The 23,287-nt window shown below is 36.5% G+C and overlaps 1 protein-coding gene across 1 annotated transcript; it reads right to left on the bottom strand.

The window, feature by feature from the left end:
- Window positions 1–19,404: 19,404 nt before the first annotated feature.
- On the bottom strand, window positions 19,405–22,663 carry LOC137118208 (proteasome subunit alpha type-4-like). The gene is made up of 9 exons (XM_067495735.1): window positions 22,529–22,663; window positions 22,071–22,095; window positions 21,913–21,955; window positions 21,611–21,773; window positions 21,438–21,515; window positions 21,061–21,149; window positions 20,728–20,858; window positions 19,749–19,872; window positions 19,405–19,635 (listed from the first exon to the last, which is right to left on the bottom strand). Exons 2-9 carry the CDS (start codon window positions 22,071–22,073, stop codon window positions 19,481–19,483), a joined length of 786 nt encoding a protein of 261 aa, XP_067351836.1. The 5' UTR covers window positions 22,074–22,095; window positions 22,529–22,663; the 3' UTR covers window positions 19,405–19,480.
- Between the last annotated feature and the right edge of the window lie 624 nt (window positions 22,664–23,287).

Genomic DNA, 23,287 nt, shown 5'->3' with positions numbered 1-23,287 from the left:
AAAATTATCTTTAGTCACAGTCCTACATGGAATCATGAGAGAGATGATTTTACCAATGCAAATCTAAATGATTTATTAAGGCAAAGCTGCATTTGAATGAGTCACAGCTGAAATTCTGTCTTATTGCTGTCTTTCTGTTGAGTAAAAGAGTCGAAAATTAATTACTGGTATCCTAATGAAGAATTGAGAAGACAAATAAAATAATTACTAATAAACATTAAGCGGGTGATGATGTGTGATGTGCAGTGTGGAATATTTGGGTAGGATGATGATGGCACCACATGATGCTTTATGTCAGCTTGAATGGTGGGTTTATGAGGTTTACATGCTTTATCATATATTAAATATTTTATGCATTTTATCATGTTATATGTTAAAACCTTTGTCCCGCATGGCACATTTCACCTTTGGGAACAATAAAGCTGAAGTTGAAAGTAAGCAGATATGGAGAGATGTGACTTTTCGCTCCTTCCAGTCAGCACCTGTGAGTTAAAAGAACCACATTGTGTGTTTGTCATTTTAGTAACACTTGCTGCCTATCAAATATTAAATGTGAATTCTTCCATTATTCAACCTATGTTGCCAAGTTATATTCATCTCTGCCTATCAATTATTGCCTGTGCTGCGAAGTGATTGTAAATTATTTCTGTACTTCTTGTACAGTTTGTGCCATGAAGTATTACCTCCATATGTGCCATGTCATGGATTCAGGTATTATTATGAAACCTCATCTACTCTGACATATTACACTTAAGAACATAATATGACAGCTCCACTGGGTTTTTGCAGGGATAGGCTAAGAGTATTGGCTTCCAGTAGGTTTATGATAAATGTTTTTTTTTAACATGTTCCATATTTTTGTTATAAACTCTGAGCTGTTAAACACCTGATAAAGACCTGATTTATTTTTTTTTTATTTGATTTGCATGTATTTTTAGTAAAAGATGAAGATAAGATATATCACGAGATGTTATTATCAATGTTGGGACAATCATTTGAGCCATTATCTTCAGCCCTATTTGCTACATATTTAAACAAATGAAGGATTTACATTAAAAGCAAATATGTAGTATTAAACATAGTACTTATTTTTATTAGATTATTTTTACTTACATTTATTGATCATGAGTTATATCTAACAGAGAAAAAAATGTATGACTTTTCTTTTTCAAAAAAATTGTCAAATGCCAACATTCACCACAGAAATCAGTAATTGAAAAACATGAAGCACTGGAAAATACGTGGGTACAAACCATAAATGAGTCACTGTTATGAACCTTTGGGCCCAAAGAGGTCACTGACATCTGCCAATGATAGATTTATGTAGATGTACTATGCAATCCGTGCCTTATTTATATGTCTGTGGATTTAAAGGAATTATTCATGTTTGGAGCTAAATTCACAGGCATCTTCTTTCTAAGTGCTGACATAGAGGCTTTGCATAAGTGAAGGCTGACGCCTTTATAGTTTAAATTACCCAGAGGTGTTTCTTTCTTAAGACTGAATGGATTGCTTCAGCTCATATCGTCCTCACATTACTCCTGTCTTCTGTTGGAAACTTGGGGATTTATTTAATGGATCTGCGCATTACTGTCCTCAGCTTTTACATCAGGACTAGTGACATGTGTCTCAAACATCACGTTTGTGTGAATAAGTCCACTAAATTAAACAAGAATGAAAAAGTAAAAATCTCTAGTATTTTGAAATAACATTTTATATCAGATAAATGTTAGATTAATTCCTATTACTTTTCAAAAACAAGAGTAGGATCTGGCTGCAGACAAGATGGTGCCTGTCAACCTTGGCCGGAAGTAGTTAAGTTTTTCGGAAGTTGTTAACTTTTACCGGATGTTGTCGACAGAGGCGCAAAAAATTCCAGGAAATCTTTTGTTCTGGCATTTTTGCACCTTTGGAGATGAGTCAGAGCGTCAGAACAGTAAAGAAAAGTGCAAGCAGGATGAAACTTGAATGGTAATTTAAAATATTTTAAAAATTGAATTCTTGGACTTGCTTGAAGTGCACTTGCAAATATGTAGTGTAAGTGCAGATATATAGATAAGAAATGTATGTCAGTGCACTTGGGATCATTAAGACCTTGGCCTTAGGAACTTAGTAACAATGGCTGCATTTGCATTTAAGAGTGTAGCCAGAGGAAATAAAAATCCTCAAAACACATTTATAACCACAAGCACGTGTTTGATATTAACACTTAGCGTTTGCGGTTATCATTAGCGATAAAAAGCATTAATGATCAACCAGGGTGTATAGGTAAAAGTAGTGGCCCCTGTTCTGAGCAATGTTACTATTGCCATGTATTTTTTTCATAATACAAAATCAGCTTACTGATTTCCACAATCAGCATAGGGTAAATAAAAGCTCTTTCTAATACAATTAGATGGACTGTTATTTTAGGTGCCTGTATTGTATTTTATTTATTTTTTTATTATTGTCATATGTGACAATAAAAAAACAAAGTGCACATTTCTTGCTAGAAATGTTATCAAACTGCTTTTGGTGCTTAAACTATTTAAAAACATGACATTTTTCAACTTCGGTTTAGAGCAGCATCTTTAGCAGCCACTATAGCAACCACCATAGAAACGAAAAAGCCACATTGCATTTCTACAGTCTTCACGCAAAATGTTCTCTGCTTATTAAGCTTCATTAATAAGCTTAAGCTGAATAAGCCATCAGAGTTGAATATGATAGGTTTTAACAACATTGATTAGCAATACTACTTGAGAGGAGATAAAAATGGAGGCTGTTAAGGAGTTGATATTCCTTGTATTAAAATAAAAATAAAAACAATATATTTCAGTGAATTGCACCTGATAATCTGAACCATTCAGGAGCATTAAATCTGATTTCCCCCCTCTCTTTCTTTCCGCAAAAAAACTGACAGAAACTGAGACTGTATAGTTCAGAAGCTCTGGATAAGCCTCATGTTTTATTTGCAAAAAGCTGCCCCATTGTCCCATAAGTCACCTCGCACAGCACTCTTCTGCTTCACGCAACACTGAGCCTGTCCTACTGCGTTAGTATCACCCACTGCTAAAGCACTTAGCTTGTGTTCTCCGTATCCTCTGTGGTACCGCCAAACATCCATTTGGAGGTCCTAGAAAACTTTGAAGCTTTTTCGCCCACACACAGAATGAGGGAGGTGTGGGACACATTTGTGACGTTTCATGAATACTGTGTCCAATAAATAGCTCTCTTTATGAATACATTAAAGCTAATCAGAGACGTGTACAGCAGCTGCCATTTTGACATGAATAACATGACCATGACATAAATTCTCCTTTAGTACAAATCCAGAATTTCAGTGAAAGAGTTTGGACTAATAACAACTGTACTATTCCAGCCCCATTTGTCCATTTGATTGCCACATTTTGTCTGTTGCCCTATTGCTAACACCTGTCAGACAGTGTCACACCTGCTGTGGGAGCCAAAGAGGACAGAAGGAAGGTGGAGATGCTTCTGCTTTAAATCAATCAGCTCTTATATATTGGACTGCTGATACATTCATTCATTTTTGGTTATTGCTAGTACGTGTAAATGTTAAGGTGACATCATTAGTGTCTCCAGGGCTAAGAGCTGACGGAGTGACAGATATAATTGGAATTGCAGAGTGAAGACTACATAAATAACAATTCAATGCTTTGCCTGCATTTGATGTCACAGCTGCACCCAAAGCAGTTTCACAGCTGCCGTCTTCCATCTGGTTTTTGTTGTAGATGTACTCCTTAAGAAGGAATTTTTACAGAAGGCTTATGTCCACAAAATGGAAAAAAGCAAACAAGTCATTTAACAGTTCATTGACCAATTTCCTCACTCAATTCAGTTAAAAACAGAAACACATTTTGAAGTTATTGTTTTGTCAGAACTTAAAACTGGAAATAAGCTGTGAACACAACATGACTTTTTAAGTTCAGCAGGTAAAAATGTTAGCAACCACATTATCATTTGAAATGTAAACTGCACGGTGCAAGTAAGAATATCCTCCCTTGCTTTTAGCACAGTTTTTGGTCTCTACCAACTCCTGAGCTGAATATTTATCTCTGTCTAGCTGTTTAATGTTCCACTATTTCACCAGCTGCCAACTCCATCTGTCTGCTTTTTGTTGCAGAGCAGGTAGTGTCCCATGGGAGACTTTCACAGTAAACAGCTGCTTGCTCCAGCCAAAAGCTTGGGTTTGAGAGTGGTGAGAATGGACCTAAAGACTTGTTTTCAGCACACATGCTCAAAATCCAGAATCTGTGATGGTGTGGGGGTGCATTAATGCACACAGCGTGCACACTGGGAAAGGTCAATTATTAGTCAATAATACACTAAAGTCCCTCAAACACCCATGTAAATTGTTTGTTTCTACCCTCTCATACAACTCATAGAGGAGTTTGTTGAAACAGCGCCCCCATTGCAGCAGGTGTCTGCTAAAGTTACACCTACTTGCTGCCAGTCACCAACACAGTAGTTGCTGTCTATTACAAAGGCACAAAAACAGCAGATAGTGAAACACATATTTCTGTCCTAAACAGTCAAATACTGGAATAACTCCAGCAGTTTGGTTGGGTTTCGGCACAAAGACATATGGTTTAGATTCAGGTATGTACGTAATAAACTGGCCTGCCTGCAGTCCAGACCTGTCACCTATTGAAAATTTTTGGTGCAGTAAAAAACACAACAAAGGAGTGTTGTGCAGCTGCAACAAGCAAGAATGGGCAAAAATGCTGCTTCAAAATTGAAGCTAATGATCTTTTCATTTTCCAAACATTTACAGTGTTGCTCAAAGAAGAGGTGAGGCAACACAGTATGTTTTTAAAGAGTAAATGTTTGGCATTTATGTTTAAAAACTGAGATTATAACTAATAATCATAATTGCAGATAAGCAAGTATATTATGTTAAACAACTAACTTAATTAATGAATTCATTTATTTGTACACATTAACTTTGATCATATAAACCTCTGGAAGCAAGTAGCATATGATTGTGTTTTGCAACTAATGATTAATTATTTAGCAAAAAAAAATGTCTCGGATATGTCAGAACCGGAATTATGAGAAAATTATTTTTCATCTGTCATTTGCCTTCCTAACAATTGTTGAACACAGTAACCTCAGTTCATTGCCTCCAACAATCCTGGATCTCAGGACTGTTATCTTCCCTACAGTGACTACAAAGTCAGTGTTTATTGTTTTAAACAAAGCAGAAAACAAAACTATGAGCTAAAAAATGTTCCAAAAGGTTTGACAGATCAGGAGACTACTGTGAGATTGTGAGTGACTTTGTTTGCAAGTCAGAAATAAAAACAAAGTTTCACTTAGTTTCTTTCTGTCAGCCTTTCAGTTCTCTTTCCTTCTCACGCATATTTTTGTTTGTTGGAGAAAGGAAAGGATAGTCTTGATTTTATTAGTATCTGAAACAGACCTAATATCAAAGTATTTCCTATTACACTGAAACACTCCCACTCACAGCCTTAACAAGAGGAAATGCTGAAGAATGACCCATTGGGACAATTTAAGCAATTTTCTCATGAAGTGAAAACAGCTGAAAAAAAAACATGAGAAATACATGCAAAATATACCAAAACATTCTTAAAGCAGAGTCACATGAAAAAAGTAATTAATTTGATATAAAAAAAGGATTCAAGTGGTTTATAAATAAATGAAAACAGCAAATCAGCAGTTTGTTTCACATTGGTCTAGTAGAAAAGTAACTGCAAACTGTGAAAATAAACTGTCTTACAACATCCTCCCTCAGCAATAAGGTCTTTACTTCCTGTTTGTGTATGGAATATGGGCCACTGAGGGTTGTGCTATTTAAACAAAAGGGCAGCAGATTCCCAGCTACCAGAGGCTGGTGGGATCTGAAAATCTGCTGCCAGCTTCTCAAGGGGATGAAGTGGGTGGAAAAAAGCAGAAAGCAGGAAAAGAAGATAATGACGTAAAAAGAAAATGGAAAAAATAATTATTTACAGGAGGGGGAGGGGGTGTTTGGTCCAGAACACAAGAAGACAAAATATAGATTATACTACAGATTATGTATAAGTTAAATAAGTTTATAGGTTAATTTATAGGGTAAATAAGTACTGTAGACATGGGGCAGGAGTTTGATACGGTTGTTATGTACAAAAGCTTCATCCCCTCAGAATCTAAACCAGTCAGAACTGAGTGGTTAGCTCCATGTAAAATGCTTTTATTAATGTGCTACATAAATAAAGGTTTTTCTTGAATATTTAAATTTCCATGACTTTACACTTCTACTTCACAAAATGTTTATGGCAAATTTAGTGCCACTACATTTCTTGGATAACTTTAGTAAGAATTAGCCTTGCGTTAATATCTTATTAGGGGGCTTTATGATTGGAATTGGTCTTCTCCTTTCATTCTCAGAAAGTAAGCCATGCATATTTCACAAAATGTTTGCATCTTTAGAAGAAGGAAACTGTTTGGTACGTGATATGCAATGTTCTCAATTTGGTATTTTAGGTTAGGAAAAGTTTTTAAATAAATGCTATGTGATTGTAGGCAATTGTACGATAGTAGTTTGACTTTTTAAATCATTACAACAAAGACAAAGTGAGCAACAAAAATCCCCAAACCTCTTACAATGTTATTCAGTAATGTAATCTCACAATACATTCATATGAGTTGGTTGGACTTAACTGAAATCTGTAAATAATCTTTAAAAAATGTTCTGTTAAATGACAAACAGATAAACAAATGAACCAAAAATAATTAGACCAAAATAAATCGTCATTAGACATAACTAATAAATGGTGATAATATTGTTAAAAGTTTACGTCATTGGTATAACCTGTAGAAAAAGGAAGGACGTGTTCAACCAAATCACTTTAATCTGATATCTGTAATGTTTCCTGTGAGCATATTATGAAGAATAAGACAGAGAGCTTGTAGATATTCAAGCCAACACCAGGATTTCAAATACAGGAAGACCTTTAGATTACAATCGGCCTGTGACTGTAACGCCCTCCGCCTGCAGGCACTTTCTGGGGCTCCCAAAATAGAGCAGACAATGATCTCCAGCTAATTGAAATGATGTTTGGACATTTGTTGCTTAGCTTTGAGACACGGTCATGTTCTGTTTTTTGGGTAGCATCTATGGAATGTAAACTACTCACTTCACACTCATAAACACAGTCAACGTCATAACAACTGTGTGGTGGTGTGAGGCCTAATAAAATACAAGGACAAACTTAAAATCCACATCTGAAATTCTACGCAAACACATACCTCATAAAACTAACTAAATCTTACATGACTGTGTTTCAGTTGCTCAACATTTTTTTCTCACGAGGGATTTCTTACATAACCCGCTGTCATGTGTGTATGTTTGTGTAGGGTTTATCAGCACAAACATTTGAAGTCATCTGTCGGAGGCAGATGTGGATTATTACGTTTATATAAAGAGGAGTTTACCAACTGGGCTGCAATAGTTTATCTTCTCTTAGCATAATTATTTTTTCTCTTCTTCACCATGTGTCCACAGGTTTCTTTGAATACAACTGATTAAATCCAAACACTCAAATACATAATTTGTATTTGTGGACATTAAAAAGCATATCACGGTTAATCCTAACTATTAGATTTATTTAAAAATATGAATCACACCAAACAATGATGAACATTATAACTGCTCAATCGCACCTGTATCTTAACATTGTCACAATTGGCATGACAGTAGCCTTCAGCTCAAAGCACCACTGTGTCCGAGCCTCACAGAGCTGCTAGCACAGCTGTAATAGTGTTTTATTTTTTTACTATCTGTGATGTTATTATATCCAATTCTTGAAAATCAGACCCTGACATACAAACTTAAATGTACAAAAAGCAGAAAGATGGGTTGTGTAGGTCAGTCTTTAGCACTCTGAGATCTTTGTTAGGAATGTTAGATTCAGTAAATCTAACAGAGCATCAATCACTGGACTACACGTTAAACACACATTGTCCTGTTCCCTCTTCACTCTACAGATCCGAGGCATGGCTCTCATCTCATGGACAATATCACGGACATTAATAGCAGCAGAATGTAGTTCCGTCCTACTCAGAGACACTAAATCCTGCCGTTCCAAATAAACATCAGACTTTAAGGCCAGTTTCTCATCCTGAAATGTTAGATTGGAGTGTCCCATCTCTAATCTATAAGAATGTAGTGACAAACAGAGACATTTCATCCAGACATTCTGAAAAGCCTATCTTGTAGACAGTTTAACTCACTAAAATACTTTAAGTTACTTCAATTGTACATTTTTGAGCAAGCACAAGACAAAGTCACCTCACATACAAGCCTGGCTTTTATCAACCATGTCTCCTACAATAATTGAAGTTTAATTTTACCTGAATTTCATTTTGATTAAAACATCTGCCAAATCCCAATATTTTAATAAAATGTTGACAAGTCATATATAATACTTGCTCTTAGAAATTACAGCATTACTCTTAAGTTTTATAATTTAGTTCAGACACAGGAAATGACGAGGGTTTGTTTGGTCTTCAAGCATTAGCCTTAATGTAGTGATGGTATAAACATTTAATCAAAACCACAATCTTTTCAAAACTATGAATAGAGTGTTTCTGTGGATTAGGATCCTGTGTGCAGGGACTTTGATTGGGGCAGGTGAGAATGGAAGTTTGAAATTTTCTAAATTATGTCGAACAATATTACCTGCCACTCTGGGAAACTGCATATTGTGCATCTTGTTTAAAAATAATAAAAGGATTTTTGACAATTCATTTTAGACACATCTTCAGTCTGCAAGGCACTGGACAATTACAGCAGTGGTGGAGGTGACAGAAACCATTTGTCACACAATGACCCTTGAGTGGAAGATCAAGCGTGACTAGATTCTGTATTTTGTTGAAAATGGGGAAAAACTAATTTTTGTGCTCCATTTGTTGTTTATTTCTGAATATATCTGGTGAATATATACCACCAAGTTTTAACAATCGTACAATTTTCTTCAGGTTTTCCCTGCTCTTTCATGTCAGAGCCTGCACACAAAATGTGAACACAAACACACATGTGACATTTCAAAAAACAAACTTATACCACTTATAAAAGTTGCATATTAAATATAATTCTCACTAAACAATGCATGTAACAATAAGGCTGCTGGTCAAATCACTGTTCTCTAATGGTAAAGTACTGCAGCTTTAACTTGTTACTAATTACAGGTAAAAAAAACACCAACCATTAACTCAAAAGAAAAATTCAAGTTGCAATTTAGGGCTGGAAGGCATTCAGCAGAAGTAAGAGCGCAGGAGCAGTGAGCAGAACTAATTTCATCAAATATTAAAACTTGGTTAGGAGCCTCGGCAGCGCAGGGGTCCAGTGGGATTTCCCTGTGCTCCAGAAGCATGAGGTAAGAGGGTAGCCATTTTGAGAAGCAATTAATACCATTTATTTTAGCATAATATCAGAATAGCTTTTTTTTTTAAATTTCACCATACTTTCAAAGCTACCGAAAACCAGATAAATCCATTTTATATTTGAATTACAATTTTCTTTTAAAATTGTAATTACATTTTCCAAAGTGAAGGTACATTAAGACTTTTGACTACATTCTACAGCTTTCTAAGCCTTGTTAAGCCTTCCAATCCTTAGCACTTACAGCATAAGAAGTGTACCAACATATAATAAATGGTTTATAACACACTAAAATAAGAGATTGACCAACTCGAGAACTGTGAGTTGTGCAATTACATTTGACTGTTTGTTTCATGGAAACTGAAATTTAAGGTTAATTAAAGCAGAAGTCTGCATTAACAAATAGAAATGTTAAATAAACATTTCTTTGAACCCTCAAGAGAAAATGGGAAAAATGAGTTTTTAGCATCAGTCTGATACATTTAAATCTCTGTTATCTTTATATATTAGAGAAAAACAAGACTTTAGGCAAAAAACAGTGTTTGAATGTTTTAATTACTTTGGCTTTTTGACAATAGTGTTTTTAATCCTGAGCAATTATTGATAATGTTCTGATCAGAAGTAAAAATTCCTTCTGCAGCCAAGATGCTGAAATACATCTGAGAGTATTGTATTTTCTCTTGTTGATGTAAAAAAGGTCCATGATGCTGAGTGACCTCTTTATTATAAGACATTCTTAATGTGTTTTAAGAATACCCACATGTCTACAATATAGGGCATTATAAAAGTTTTAAGTTTAAAACAAAACAGACTGGTGTCATTGTTGCACTGAACATCTTAAGTGAAAGTGATCTAAATCTGAATCATTTAAAAAAAATCCACCTCACTCCTGGAAAGTGCAGCCTATTTCAATCTATTGGTCATCCTCTGCGTTGCTGTGCTCCAGTGTGACTGCATGAATTTTATTTAGCAAAATGAAGGTTCTTTACTTCAGGTGGACATTTTAGGACTGTGGCAGGTGTTGTGTTGAAAGGCAGGGGCCGTAGTGGGGGAACTAAAGGAGAGAGAATGTTTTTTGGGGGCAAAGTGAAGTGCATTACCCGCAGGCAGCCAATAGGTTGGCACTATCCCATCGTCCTCCATCGCCTCCACTCAGCTCCTGCAGCTGAGGCGTACTTAGCACCATTCATAATGCATGGTCACCACCCCACACACGCACAGGCCTGTCATGGCTTGTTCCCTTTGACAGCTCAGCCAAATCCTGCTTTTGCCCCTAAGAGGATGCGAACGTTTGCATAATTTAGATGCCGCCCACTGTTTTCTGGGCTCATCTCTTATCAAAATTGTAAGAGACTTGACTAGGAGCCTTATCTAAAGGGGGCAGATGAAGATGTTCCAGTTGAGACAATAGGCGTACGCTTGGGCCAAAAGTTCTCAAACTTTTTCTCTGCAACTTTTCTGAAATCTGATTGGCTGACTGGTTAGAGGACATAAACCTTGACACAAACAATGCATCTACTGCATATTTAAAGAAAAAGGTTCAGATTATTTAATGAAGACTGGGCTGATTATTTACTACATATTCTGAGCAAAATAGATTTGCTTTTTTTTTTTTTTGTTGAGCTTCCCCATTGTTTCTACTTGTGAGATGAAATTAATTATACTGGCAGACTTGCTAAAATGTCTTCTACTATATGATTATGAAATAACGTTTCTAAGCAAGTGCGTATGAGTGATCAAAGTTTAGCATATTTAACAAACCAGTTTATTGTTTCAGTGGGGTTGATAAAGGAAAACAAAAGGCCCATTGATGGTAACCCATGCAGCCAGTGTAGCCAGCTGCAGTTGGGAAAGTGACGGAGGTCACGAGATGAACACCTGGTTAAATATCTGGCTTCAATCTAGTAGAGAGGAGATGTGTTAATTCAGTGAACCTTGGTGCCAGGTATTTGCCTTGTTGCTAATACAGATGAAACTAAGTTTAGACCTAAGTTTATCTCCAAGACATCCAACCAATCAGTGGTTTCTAGAATCAGTCTCTCAGCCTCATGTAAACTTCATTATTGTCGTCACTTCGCATACATACATGTTACAATGAAATTTGTTCTCTACATTTAACGGATCCTTCTGGGCGAAGCTAGCATTGGACACACCTGGTGTGTGGGCTGGGATTTCGACCTGGGAAACTTCTGCATCCCAGCCTAATGTTCTACCCACTGAGCTGCCACACCACTACACACTGATCAGCCATAACGTTACAACCACTGACAAGTGAATACCATTGTTTAACTACCTCCAGTGGTACCTGGGAGTGGATGGGATATATTAAGCAGCAGGTGAATAACAGCTAGACAACTGAGTCAGAACAAATTCAAAACTGCAGTTCTTGTGGAATATTCCTGGTCTGCAGTGGTCGGAAGCTATCAAAAGCGGCCCAAAGGAAGACCTGTGAACCAGTGACAGGGTCAGGGCAACCAAGAGTCACTGATTCACGTGGGGAGCAAATGCTGGCCGGCCTGTGTAGTCCAATCCAATAGAAGTGCTTCTGTAGCTCAAATTGCGAAAAAGTTGATGCTGTTTCCAACAGAAAGGTGTCAAGTCACTCAGTGCCCTGCAGTTTGTTACATATTAGGCTGTGTAGATGCAGACTGGTCAAATTTCTTTTAGATAATGTGAATGGCCATGTGCATGTGTGTATCGCTTACTTGCAGGATACACTATGGGAAGAAGCCAAGACAGCAGAGATGGTGTGATGCTTTGGGCAATTTTCTGCTGGGAAACCTTGGGTCCTGCTCTTCATTTGGATGTTACTTGGACATTTACCACCTACCTAAACATTGCTGCTGGCTGAGGACAGCCCTTCATGCAGTGCCAGTGGCCTCTTTCAGCAGCATAATCTACTTGACCACAGTGCAAAAATGATTCAGGAGTGATTTGACGAACACAACGAGGTTGAGGTGTTAACTTGAACTTCAAACTCTCCAGATCTTAATGCAATCGAGCATCAGTGAGATGTGCTGGAAAAAAAACTCACAGGACTTCAAGGATCTGTTACTGAAGGCTTGGTGCCAGATACCGCAGGATTTCTGCAGAAGACTAGTAAAATTTGTTCTACGGGGCTGTTTTGGCTGCAAAATGGGGACCTACTCAAAATTAGGCAGGTAGTCATAATGTTCTGGCTGATCGCTGTATATACAGTATATGTTACATATACAGTTTGGTTCAAAAGTTTGCATCCCCCTATTTTAAAATGGCAGAAAGAGTAAAACAAAAACTTTTTTTTTTATTGAACATGATATGTAATGCACATTTAATGCACAGCTAGTACAAATGTACTTTTATTATTAGAATAACAAAAATGATCAAGGAGTGTAAAGAAATTATATCAGTACAAAAGTGTCTGCCTCTTCAGAAATTAAATAAAATCAAAATCTAAATATTAAATTAATAAAAATTGATTAAAAATTAACTTTAAAATTTCCAATAAAGGAACATTTGTAGCAGCTGAATGTGCATTAAATGTCATGTTGATTTAAAAAAAAAAGATTTACTCTTTTTCCCATTTCAGTATAAAAGGCTTGCAAATGTTTGCGTCCAACTGTAATTACCGGCTCCTTAAGCTAACTTGAAATGCAATGATATCTTTGATGCCTGTGGAGAATGTATTGTTTTGTTTTATTGTTCTAGCTGGTCTACATGTGATGGATGGACTCTTAAAAGCAGAACAAAGTGGATGTGAAAAGTTAACTGGTGCAATTGAAACTTCACAACGTAAAAGATAAGGACACTTCTTGTCACAGGGTCAGGGCTGATGAACCAAAGAAGCTTTCTGTCAATTTTACTTTGTTGTACAAGAATAAAGGGTGCATTACTCCAACCAGAAAATGATACAGTTCTTTATGAAAATAAAAATAGTGAAAATAAAAGAAATTCACTTTAGCCAGAAGGAATTCCATTTGTTAGTTATTCATTAGTAAAATGGGAATTTGTGAATCAACTGGGCAAATTAATGCTAAAACTGAAACTCAATGCAACAGTTTGCACATCCTTTAAAACTCCATGACCCTTTGTGAAGTTCTCAGCAAACACCACATTCTCCCTCAGCCAGTGGCAACAGCTGTCGTAAACAGAGACAAAACAACATTCAACAAATCACCAAGTATCACACATAATCAAGGTTCTCGTGTGATACATAAATATTACACTGCATAATGTAAAAAAACAAGCCTTATAGGCATAGTGTTCTGATATTAATCATAATGTGTTAATATATCAGTTAGATTTTGGAAAGTATATCTCTGTTGCATAGGGCTATTTCTCCTGTTGTTTTCTAGTTCAAGCTGAGTTTAACTAGCAATGTGGAGGAGGATAGAGTACGCAGTGGAAAGAAGACACAGGTTTGACAGCCTGACCACTTTCCTGTAGTCACAGAAAAGACTTTGTACTTATCAAGGTGTTGTTGTAGCACTCTTAAATAATCGTATTCCCTCTTTGCACTCTCGCATTGCATGCTTCAGTCTATTTTTCATGGCTTTTACATAAACTTACCTTCATCTCTATTGTGTGAGGCATCATAGTTACCATTTGGTGTTGAATAAAACCTTGTGGGGTAAAGCCGCAAATCTTTTGTATCACCAAAATGTCAGGCTTCTTAGAAACTAAAAATCTATAAGTTTGATAGCTTGATATGAGCTTGATATGAGCTTGACCCTGTGCAATAAAGCCAACGTACTGTACTGTATCACAAATGTGCCAACAGTAACAATAGCTTCATATACCTGTCCATAATTGGTCATATCAGCAGCTCAGCTTGTAATTATTGTTTACAGTGACTCTGGCTCCATTTATGGTGAACTGCCTTGATCTGGTGGTGAGCAGTGAGTCTGTAATCTTAAGGATTTGCAGGCTGCTCACAAAATTGCTGTAGATCATTTGATTCCTAATTCCCTGTAAGGTTAGGATTTCACACACCAGTGAGCGGCTTGGACTTTAAATAAAAGTTAAGAGATATGGACAGTATGAAATGTTACATTAAATCAAGATACTTGCTCCCCTTGTCGATCTGTACTACAGTTCACTTTGTTTCTCTTCTTCTTTTCTAGGTATTTGGAGGATTTACAGCAGTTTATAGTTCACAAAGGAATTTTTGATTTGCACTAAATGTATAACTTTTAATAATATCAACAATCCAGTGTAACGATAGGTTAGTTATTATGGTCATTATACATAAAAGCTAAATGTTGATGTCAGTTGATGGCTGACAATACTGGGATTGTTATTGTCCTGCGTCGACATTTTTTTCTGTTTGGCATCACTTCCCAGTGACCTACTAAATTTGCAGTCCTTTGTAGCTAATAACTCGCACACTAGATGTCTGCTAGATTATTTCTCTGTGTAAAATAATCAGATGGATATCATAATGATGAATATTGGTTTCCAGCACTTGTATCTTACAAATGAATGGACTGTACTGCAGTCTGCCAAAAATGAGGCTGTTTTTTAACAAATACAAACTGACTTTATTGTCCCTTGGGGAAGTTTTTCTAGTAACTGGCTCATGGTTATTGCGACACAGATCCTTGAGTGTCAGACATACTTAGGATCATCCCTAAAGCTGCATCTTTACAGCAACTGATGCAATAAAGTGTCAAAGTTCACAAACTACATGAAGTGCATACACAGACTCAACAAACAAGAATAGGCAAAACATCTCTCAGTCCCTGATTTCTTTATTTCATAAAATAAAAAGAAGCTTGATAATAACATAATATTTTAAAATTAGAGCTACAAAAGTTTTCTCTGTTTAAATATTGCTTTGAAACATACATTATTATGGAGAGGAGCTGCCAATACATTTTCACATCTTCTTCTTCAGGATCCGAGCAGCACAGGCAGCAGTGCAGACATATTGAACGATGCTCGTCTTTCGAAATATTTAGAGAAACTCAACAATTTCTGTTCCATTCTTATTTACTGTCATTTGATAATGACCAATATCTAAAGGGGCTGTGTAGAGTGTGGCGAAGCCTAGCAGGAGATAGACAAGCATAACAAGGAGAAAGACACTGGATAGAACAGTGTGGATTGAGTTAAAGTCTATGTTAAGTTTCTGAATGAAGTGTCATGTTGTAGCTTTAAAAGTAAAAGGCTACGGAAACAGTTAAATTATTTTACTAACAAAAGTAGGATAAAAGCCAATTAGAACATTTAAAATACTGGTATATGCATGGAACAAAGAAAGTTTTGTACACTAGTACACAGTTTGGCTACAAGAATTGATGGCACAATTATTGTTTATTGTTCTCATTTTTGCTCACACAGCAAGATCGGATGTGTGTGTGCTGTGGGGTTGTTTTTCTTTTCCCTTCCAAAATCAACAAAATGTTCTGCATATTTGCCCAAACTTTTGCATTCATCTGTTACTGCATACACGTTGCACCAGAATGTGAAAGTCTAGTTTTAACATTTACTGGCCGGAGTTCAACATGCCATAAAGCTTGTGTCTCCTCTTCTCTAACCCATCTTGGACTTACTGCTAGTAGCTAAAGCTCAAGATCAGCAACAAGATCAAAAATCCAGGGCTCTGAAATGGCAGCAGGTCTCATGTCATGTTTTACCTTGTATGCTAACTTGTGTTTTCCCCTTCTGGGACTGAAGGAGCGATGGGAAGATCATTGCACTGTAGTGACACTTCTTGTTCGTACCGGCTTCAGCCCATTGTACTTCCCCATTTGTCTCATCTCGCTCATTCTTCCTTATCCTCTATCTCTTCCTCCTCCTGCTGCTCCTCCTCCAGTGCTCGCAGGATAACATACAGACTGCCCCTTGTTTGGATAAGTTAATGCTGAGATGTCAGCCTTGATTCTGATGTATACCACCTGCCTTGGCCTCCAGCTGACCTTGTACTCCAGCTCCCACTGCAGAGACATTCCGGTGCTTTTCTGGGACTGTGTTTACACTGCAGCAGATTGCCCTGCTCTCCCTCTCCCCTTCATCACAGTGGACACTGGTGGGCGTCCACACCTTCATCATGAGCCATCCCAAAATATGCTTGTGTTGTTTTAAGTAAGCATGGGGAAGTCTCAGCTACCTCAAAAGCAACTGTTGTGTAAACTTAAACCCTCACACTATCTTGCAGTAATTCAGTGAGATTTAGGGAAACCGAAAAGGGGAGATCAGTGAACTGGTCATCTATGTTTCTCTGTTTTAGGCTAGACCTCAGGAGGCAAGACTTGCGAGTGGCTGCAGTCATTTAGATGCCAAGATCCTCCCACTCAACACTGTGAGAGCTCATGTGAACACCATGACCTCACTTTGTCTACCCTTTAAATGAATTACTGCTGTTGATTTACAGTTTAAGGCCATGAAAGACCTCAACAAAAAGATTGACATAGAATGAAAAAAGCGTACTTTCAGGACGCTGGTCAAGTCTTTATTGTGGATGGGATTTAAATATCTCAGACTTTAATGGGACAATTGACTTGCAAAGAATCGTGGTTATGAAAAGTGGATAACTTTACAACAATTACAGACTAAGCTATTATTAGGCAGTTTATAAATTATTATCATGAAGTAATGAGCTATAAATACTTTTTTACAAATTTTATATTATTATAAATTACATACTATATTTTATTATGTGATATCTAGTACATAGGTTGTATATAGCAATCTGTGACCCACAGATTGACATGATGTTATGTCTAATATTACTCTCCAGGAGAAAAAAACATTTTGAAAATATCTCTTTTATTATAGCGGTCCTTGGGGTCAGTTTACTGCTTACCAAACTAGCTGGTATACTAAATAACAAGGGCAAAGGTTTTAATAATAACACAGTCTGAAGACCTCTTATAAACTGTGTGTAATACAGCTGGAACTATGCTGGTTAATTGACACATCAGTTAACTAAATAATCATTAGGTTAGCAGATAATGTAAATTATTGTTGGTTGCAGTCTTCAGTTTGCAATTAATTTATTTTAAAACTACAATATGCAACTCAGGATTTAAGCTAGTATGACACTTCACTTTGTGCAGCTTTTTGTTGTGAAAGCACAATCAGTAAAAATACCTCAAACTTCACAAGTCAAGCTGATATGACTAGCCTTTTCTGATTGCCCCCTTGCTTTAGGAGAGAAAATCTAAGAGAAAAAATAATATTATATAATATATAGTGTAGTTGTAGTGTCAGTGTTAATTTGACTGCTAGTCTGTTGTAGTTTTGTAGCTTATTAAATTCCACCTTTACTGTGTTTACACACAATGAGGGAGACGATATTTGTTATCAATGAATGACCAACGGTTTTAGATTAGAGGCCTGTGTTGCCACTTTCCAACATGTAATAATGCTACAGTTGCAAACAAGTGAAGCATAATTAATATATATAGTATGACAAATATAAATACAAACGGTACAGATAAAATGTCCTCTTAAGGGTGATGAACACTAAAATTAAGTTGTTCAGAAAATGTGAAAAAGTTGGATGCAGAAAAGAGTGGCTTCATGCAGCTACCATGGAGGACACAGAGGTCATGTCCACAGCTTGTTTCTGGGAATGTGGGAGGGTAGGGGGGAGTTGACTTTCTACTATTACACACAAATGCCCATTATGGGTTTTCAAAGGCACATTTATGTAGTGACTGGGCTCAGTGTGTTTGATTTTGGCAAAAAAAAGGATACAGCTTAAGCAAAGGAATGGAATTGGTTCAGAGATTATCCTGTAAGATAGGTACATGTAAAAATCAATTATTGGTGGCTACTGGGGTTGCTCTGGGAGAATCTGGATTCCATATTACTGTCTAATCTAGTGCCTTCAAGTGGTGGAGCTGAAGCTGTCGTGTCACATAACATCCAATCACCATTTTCTGTTGACAAAAGTGGAGATTTCAAGGAATATCTGTAAAGCATAGTAAAACGGAGCTATGCAGAAAATGTTTCATTCTTTAACACCAGCTGGTTTCAGTTCAGTCGTGACCACCTACAAGCTGTGTTACTGGGTGCAATTACTGATACGAGTCAGTTGTAGGAACATGCAACACCTGCTACATGACCTAACAACATTTAACAAATGACATTTAAATAATCATCTTTACCGCTGCAGTGTCTGCAAGAATTGCATTAAAATGTCATCATCTTCATCATATCTCATATCATACTAACCATGGAAAAGGAGTGTATGTGACTACTGAGTAAGTTTAAGAAAGTGTAGGCATGAAATTAAAAATTATAAATCTGGCAAATATTGTCCTTAGGGCCACATGTCAGTGCATCTGTATTGAACAGCTGTGGTTTCCACAGTTTCTTTTTGTTTTAAACAATTTTATCTTGCATAACCATTTGCCTGAAAACAGAAATAAAGTCATAATTTGCCATAATTCCATAACCATCTGTGCAACATTTGGACGTGAAATACCTTATGTAGTTATTTTACAAGAATACTTGTTAATTTTTTAAAATGCAGAGGGATATCAGCCCAAGGAAATCTCAACACCATCACTACTTTACAGGTTGTAAGTGGAACAAGTAACACTTTAAAGAGAGAGAGATTGAAGACTGAAAGATATGATTACAAATTGTCACCACAGAAATGTGTTAACATCATAGATTCAGCGAGTACCAATGTTAATGCTATTAAGAACTTGATCTATTCATAGGAAAGTTCTGGGAAAGTAATTTACTCCAAACCTAATCTACCTGGTGCATTTTCTTCTAACAGCCTTTTTTATTAATGCTTGAAGGTCAAGCTTAACCTAGAATTTCTTATGCACAATGTTATTAATGAATGTGCAGAATCACAAATGATAAAAAACAAAAAACGGGGGCTTGAGGTTTTGTTACCCATCACACACCACTGTAAAGGTGCATAACAAAACTCACAGCTCCATCATGTGGTGAGAGAAGAAATCACTACAGACCAAGAATAAAAAAAATAAAACTAGCAAATGCTCAACTAGCTTTAAAATTTGTTTTGAAGATGTGTAAATACAAATTATTTTGTGACAAGGACACAGACAAAATTTCCAATTTTAAACTTTTAATGTAAAAGACAAAATAACAGGATTTAGAGACATGAGGGCAAAATAATTATGTTGCTCATTTGTCTTTCTCCTTCTGTTCCTTCTCCTTTTTGTCCTTTTCAGCACTGGCCTCTTCAGCCTCATGCCGCTTGATAAGCGCTTCTACTTCTTTCTGTTTAAGCACCTTGATTTTTGTCTTTCCATCTTCCCGTGTCAGGGTGGCAATCTCCACTAAAGCAGTAAATGTGACACCATATTATATTGTGGTACTGTTATTTCACATTAATATTAACAATCAGAAGTTAAAAAAACAACAAAAAATGATTACTATTGCTATCTCTCACCTTTCTCTGCAGAGAGCTTGCTTACATCCATTGTTTTGTTGAGGACTTTGACAGCCAAAGCCAAAGCAGAGGACAGGGTCATTTCTCCCTCTTTGTAGTCCTGCTTCAACATGGACACTGCAGCCTGAAAACAAGAGGTCAACATCAAAAATGTTGTGAGGAAGTGTAACTGAAATAACTTGTACTGCACTATATTCGTGCAAGAATTGTCTTAGATAGATTTAGATTTTCTTAGATAGTTAGATTTTCACCTAAGCATGTTATACGAAATACTAAATACATACATAATGGCTAATATGCTTGAAACACGGCTGTGTGTGTGTGTGTGTGTGTGTGTGTGTGTGTGTGTGTTTGTGTGTGTGTGTGTGTGTGTGTACATTTAAAAATGTATTTAATTAATTAGATAAGATAATAGTCATTTGGATACATTTTGGTTTTAAAAAGGTACAACCACAAATGTACTCCAGCAATTAAAACTGTGCCACTGGGCTTTGTTTTAAAAGTTAATGATTTACAAATTGATGACATGTCTGCATATCTATGGTAGTTGGTATTTTCAGCTTTTTATACATATAATGTTGCGAGAGAAAAGTAGAGGTAGAAATGGAGACACTTGGTAGGAAAACAAATGTAAAAGGAGATTGATTTAAAAATAGAATGTGTGAATCAATACGTTAGTCTAGGCGATGTTTTGCACATGCTTGTCCATGCACAGCCAACACGAAAGAGCATTTTAAATGAAACTCTCAAATGCTAAGTATTCTCTTCATTTACAGCTTGTCTGCACTGAATATTACAATAGGAGAGAAACAAAAGAATGTGTATGTTTAATTACAATTTAAATATTTTCCTATATTGTTCAGCTCCAACTCTTTACAACATTATTCATATTCTGAATGACACTATTACAACTCCATAACAATGTCTGGCCATCTGTCGATATGTCATATTTCCATGATCTCAATCAATTCAGACTTACAGCACTGTTGTTGCCAATGCAAGTTGCTTTCCACCCTCCATAGTTGCCACTGGGGTCACTCTGGTACAACTGGAAGCCATAGTGTTTGTCCCAACCAATGTACAGCAGAGAAACACCAAACGGCCTCTTTCCTATTAAGGAAAATGACAAAAGTGTTACAAAATACATTTGTCTTTTCCCCAACAATAACAATACTTACTAGTTTGTTTTTTGAACTAAATTTGATTCTATTCGATCCCAAATGTGATCTCTGTGATTAACTTGTGTGATTCTTGAGAAAGATAAAGAAATATGAGGAATAAATTCGATAAGTAAGACATCTGTCTATCTTACCTCCAAACTGTGTGTAGGCTTGCTTGATATCACAGAGCGCTGTCACCAACTGCTCACAGGGTACTGGCTCCTGATACTGCAATAAATATCTGAAAAGAAATTTTAACAGTCAGCAGTGGTTGGTGAATGATTAATGATCCCTTAATCAATTTGTATATGTTTTTTCCAATGTAAAATGAGCCCTTTGTTTGTAATTTGGTTTTAGAAATTTTGAAGGACAAGAAAAACTGTGCTACTGTCACTTTTCTATTCAAATTTAAAATATTACAAGGAAACAAATACAAATACATTTGTTGCAGAACTCACTTATACTAATATTTACAAGCAGAATGCAAACAGCACAGCGGAAAACATTTTAATGGGTGGCATTGACTTACCTCTGTGCAATTAGCCGCAGTTCATTTGTCAGTACATTAGCATCAGATGTAATACCAGCAACACTGCACGCCATGTCTCTGAAAGGGTACGTTTGACAAAACAATGTCAGAAGAACTGGGGTGTTTATTTTGTAAAGTAAGCTGTGGTTGCCTCTGTAGTTCAGTTCACTCACTCATTGAGCTTGTAGATCTTCTCAGAAAAGAAAACCTCATCAAGCAGTTTGTGGATGTTGCGCCTCTCTGCTGCTAACAGCACTCCATCATTTGCTAAAATCCCGAGACATGTCCCAGCATGACCAATCGCCTCCATGGCATACTCCACCTGATATAGGCGTCCTGTAAAATACAGTCAAAGTTTGTATTGATCATTCTTGGTTAAAAAAAAAACCTTTATTATATTCCTCTTGGGGTCCATCCTTTCAAACCCACAACATCTCCAAAAAGTATTGGGCCAAACAAAAGAGATAACACTTGCCTTCAGGAGAAAATATCGTTGTCCGAGAATCATATCTGCGAGACTGAACAACAAGGGAACAACAGGTTAACTTTCTGACAAAAACAAGACACCTGAAAGACAAAACTTTGTTCCTTGCAAGTAAGGGTATTTGTGTGAAGAGCATAACAGCTACTTACCATTTTTCACGTCACTACAATTATCCTGCAAAACAGGAAAAAGACATGGATAAAAGTTGGGACAACCAACAGAAACAAACAAACAAAAAAAAAACTTTCATAGGATAAATTTTCTGCCTCTTTGTGATGACGATACAACTCAGTTTTGGTTTCATATTACAAAGATGAGGAAATAAATGTTTCTTTTACTCAAGAAAAGTAACTGTGAGCGAATCTCAGAGGACAATCTGGACATTTGTCAAAAAACAGTATTCGCTCTGATAATTTACTTAATGCATTTCAGGTAAAGTTAGCTAAGTAAGCTAACTGCTGCTCTACAGAATGAATCTGCAATATCTGACCAGGCTAGCTCACAAGCTAGCTAGCTCTTCTTCCAGCTGAAGCATGACGACCTAAACTATAGCCTGAATAGCGTTAAATAAATTACTGTATTTAATTGTAGAGTATGTTTGCATTACCTTAGTTTAAAGTCTAAATCAGTCTACTTTAGTACAGGATGAGCACTCCACTAGTTTCAGTTTGATGTTTCCTCCCACAGGCACCGGATTCTGCGGCAGTGAATAGCTGCTCGGTGGCACCACCTACCGCTGGGAGGACCGGGTAACTTTTCTTCTTTTTCTTTTTCTTTTTCTTTTTCTTCATCTTCTTCTTGAACAGGAGATTAGCAGGGCAATAAAAATTAAACGGTGGATTATATTTTTTAGGATCGTTGTTCATTATCATTTGTTATAACACTTAGACCTACGTATATTGTTTGCGTTCATTTACTTCTTATAAAGGATGGGTTCACATTTTTAAGTTTGTCTTAAATCAGCAGCCAGATTTCTATATTAACACAGAAAACATTTTTGTTTTCTTGCTGTAAAAATTCCTTCTTTTAATTCTCCTTTAAATGATCCCTCTGTGAGATGCTCGATATAGGACAAATTGTGCATACATGTTTGTAGCGTTTGTTGCGTTGGTGTTGATATTTGTTCTTATTATGATGTAACAGCATGCGGTTTTAATCTGTGTTTTTTCCAACAGTATGTTAAGATGTCCATAGAGCTCTTTTTTTGTGTGTGTTGTACAAGATATTGTATCAGACCCGGGAATGCAAATGGCATATTGATTTGAAACGTTCCCATTCGGCGGATCGTAAAAGCATTTTAAAGGATGTGACGTGAATGGGGCGTAAATGCCATTGGTCGTTGCTCGCAGCATGGCGTTTGAATGGG

This window comes from Channa argus, chromosome 2 (genome assembly GCF_033026475.1).
Source record: "Channa argus isolate prfri chromosome 2, Channa argus male v1.0, whole genome shotgun sequence".
Lineage (NCBI taxonomy): Eukaryota > Metazoa > Chordata > Actinopteri > Anabantiformes > Channidae > Channa > Channa argus.
This window is presented reverse-complemented; position numbering and strand designations above follow the sequence as displayed.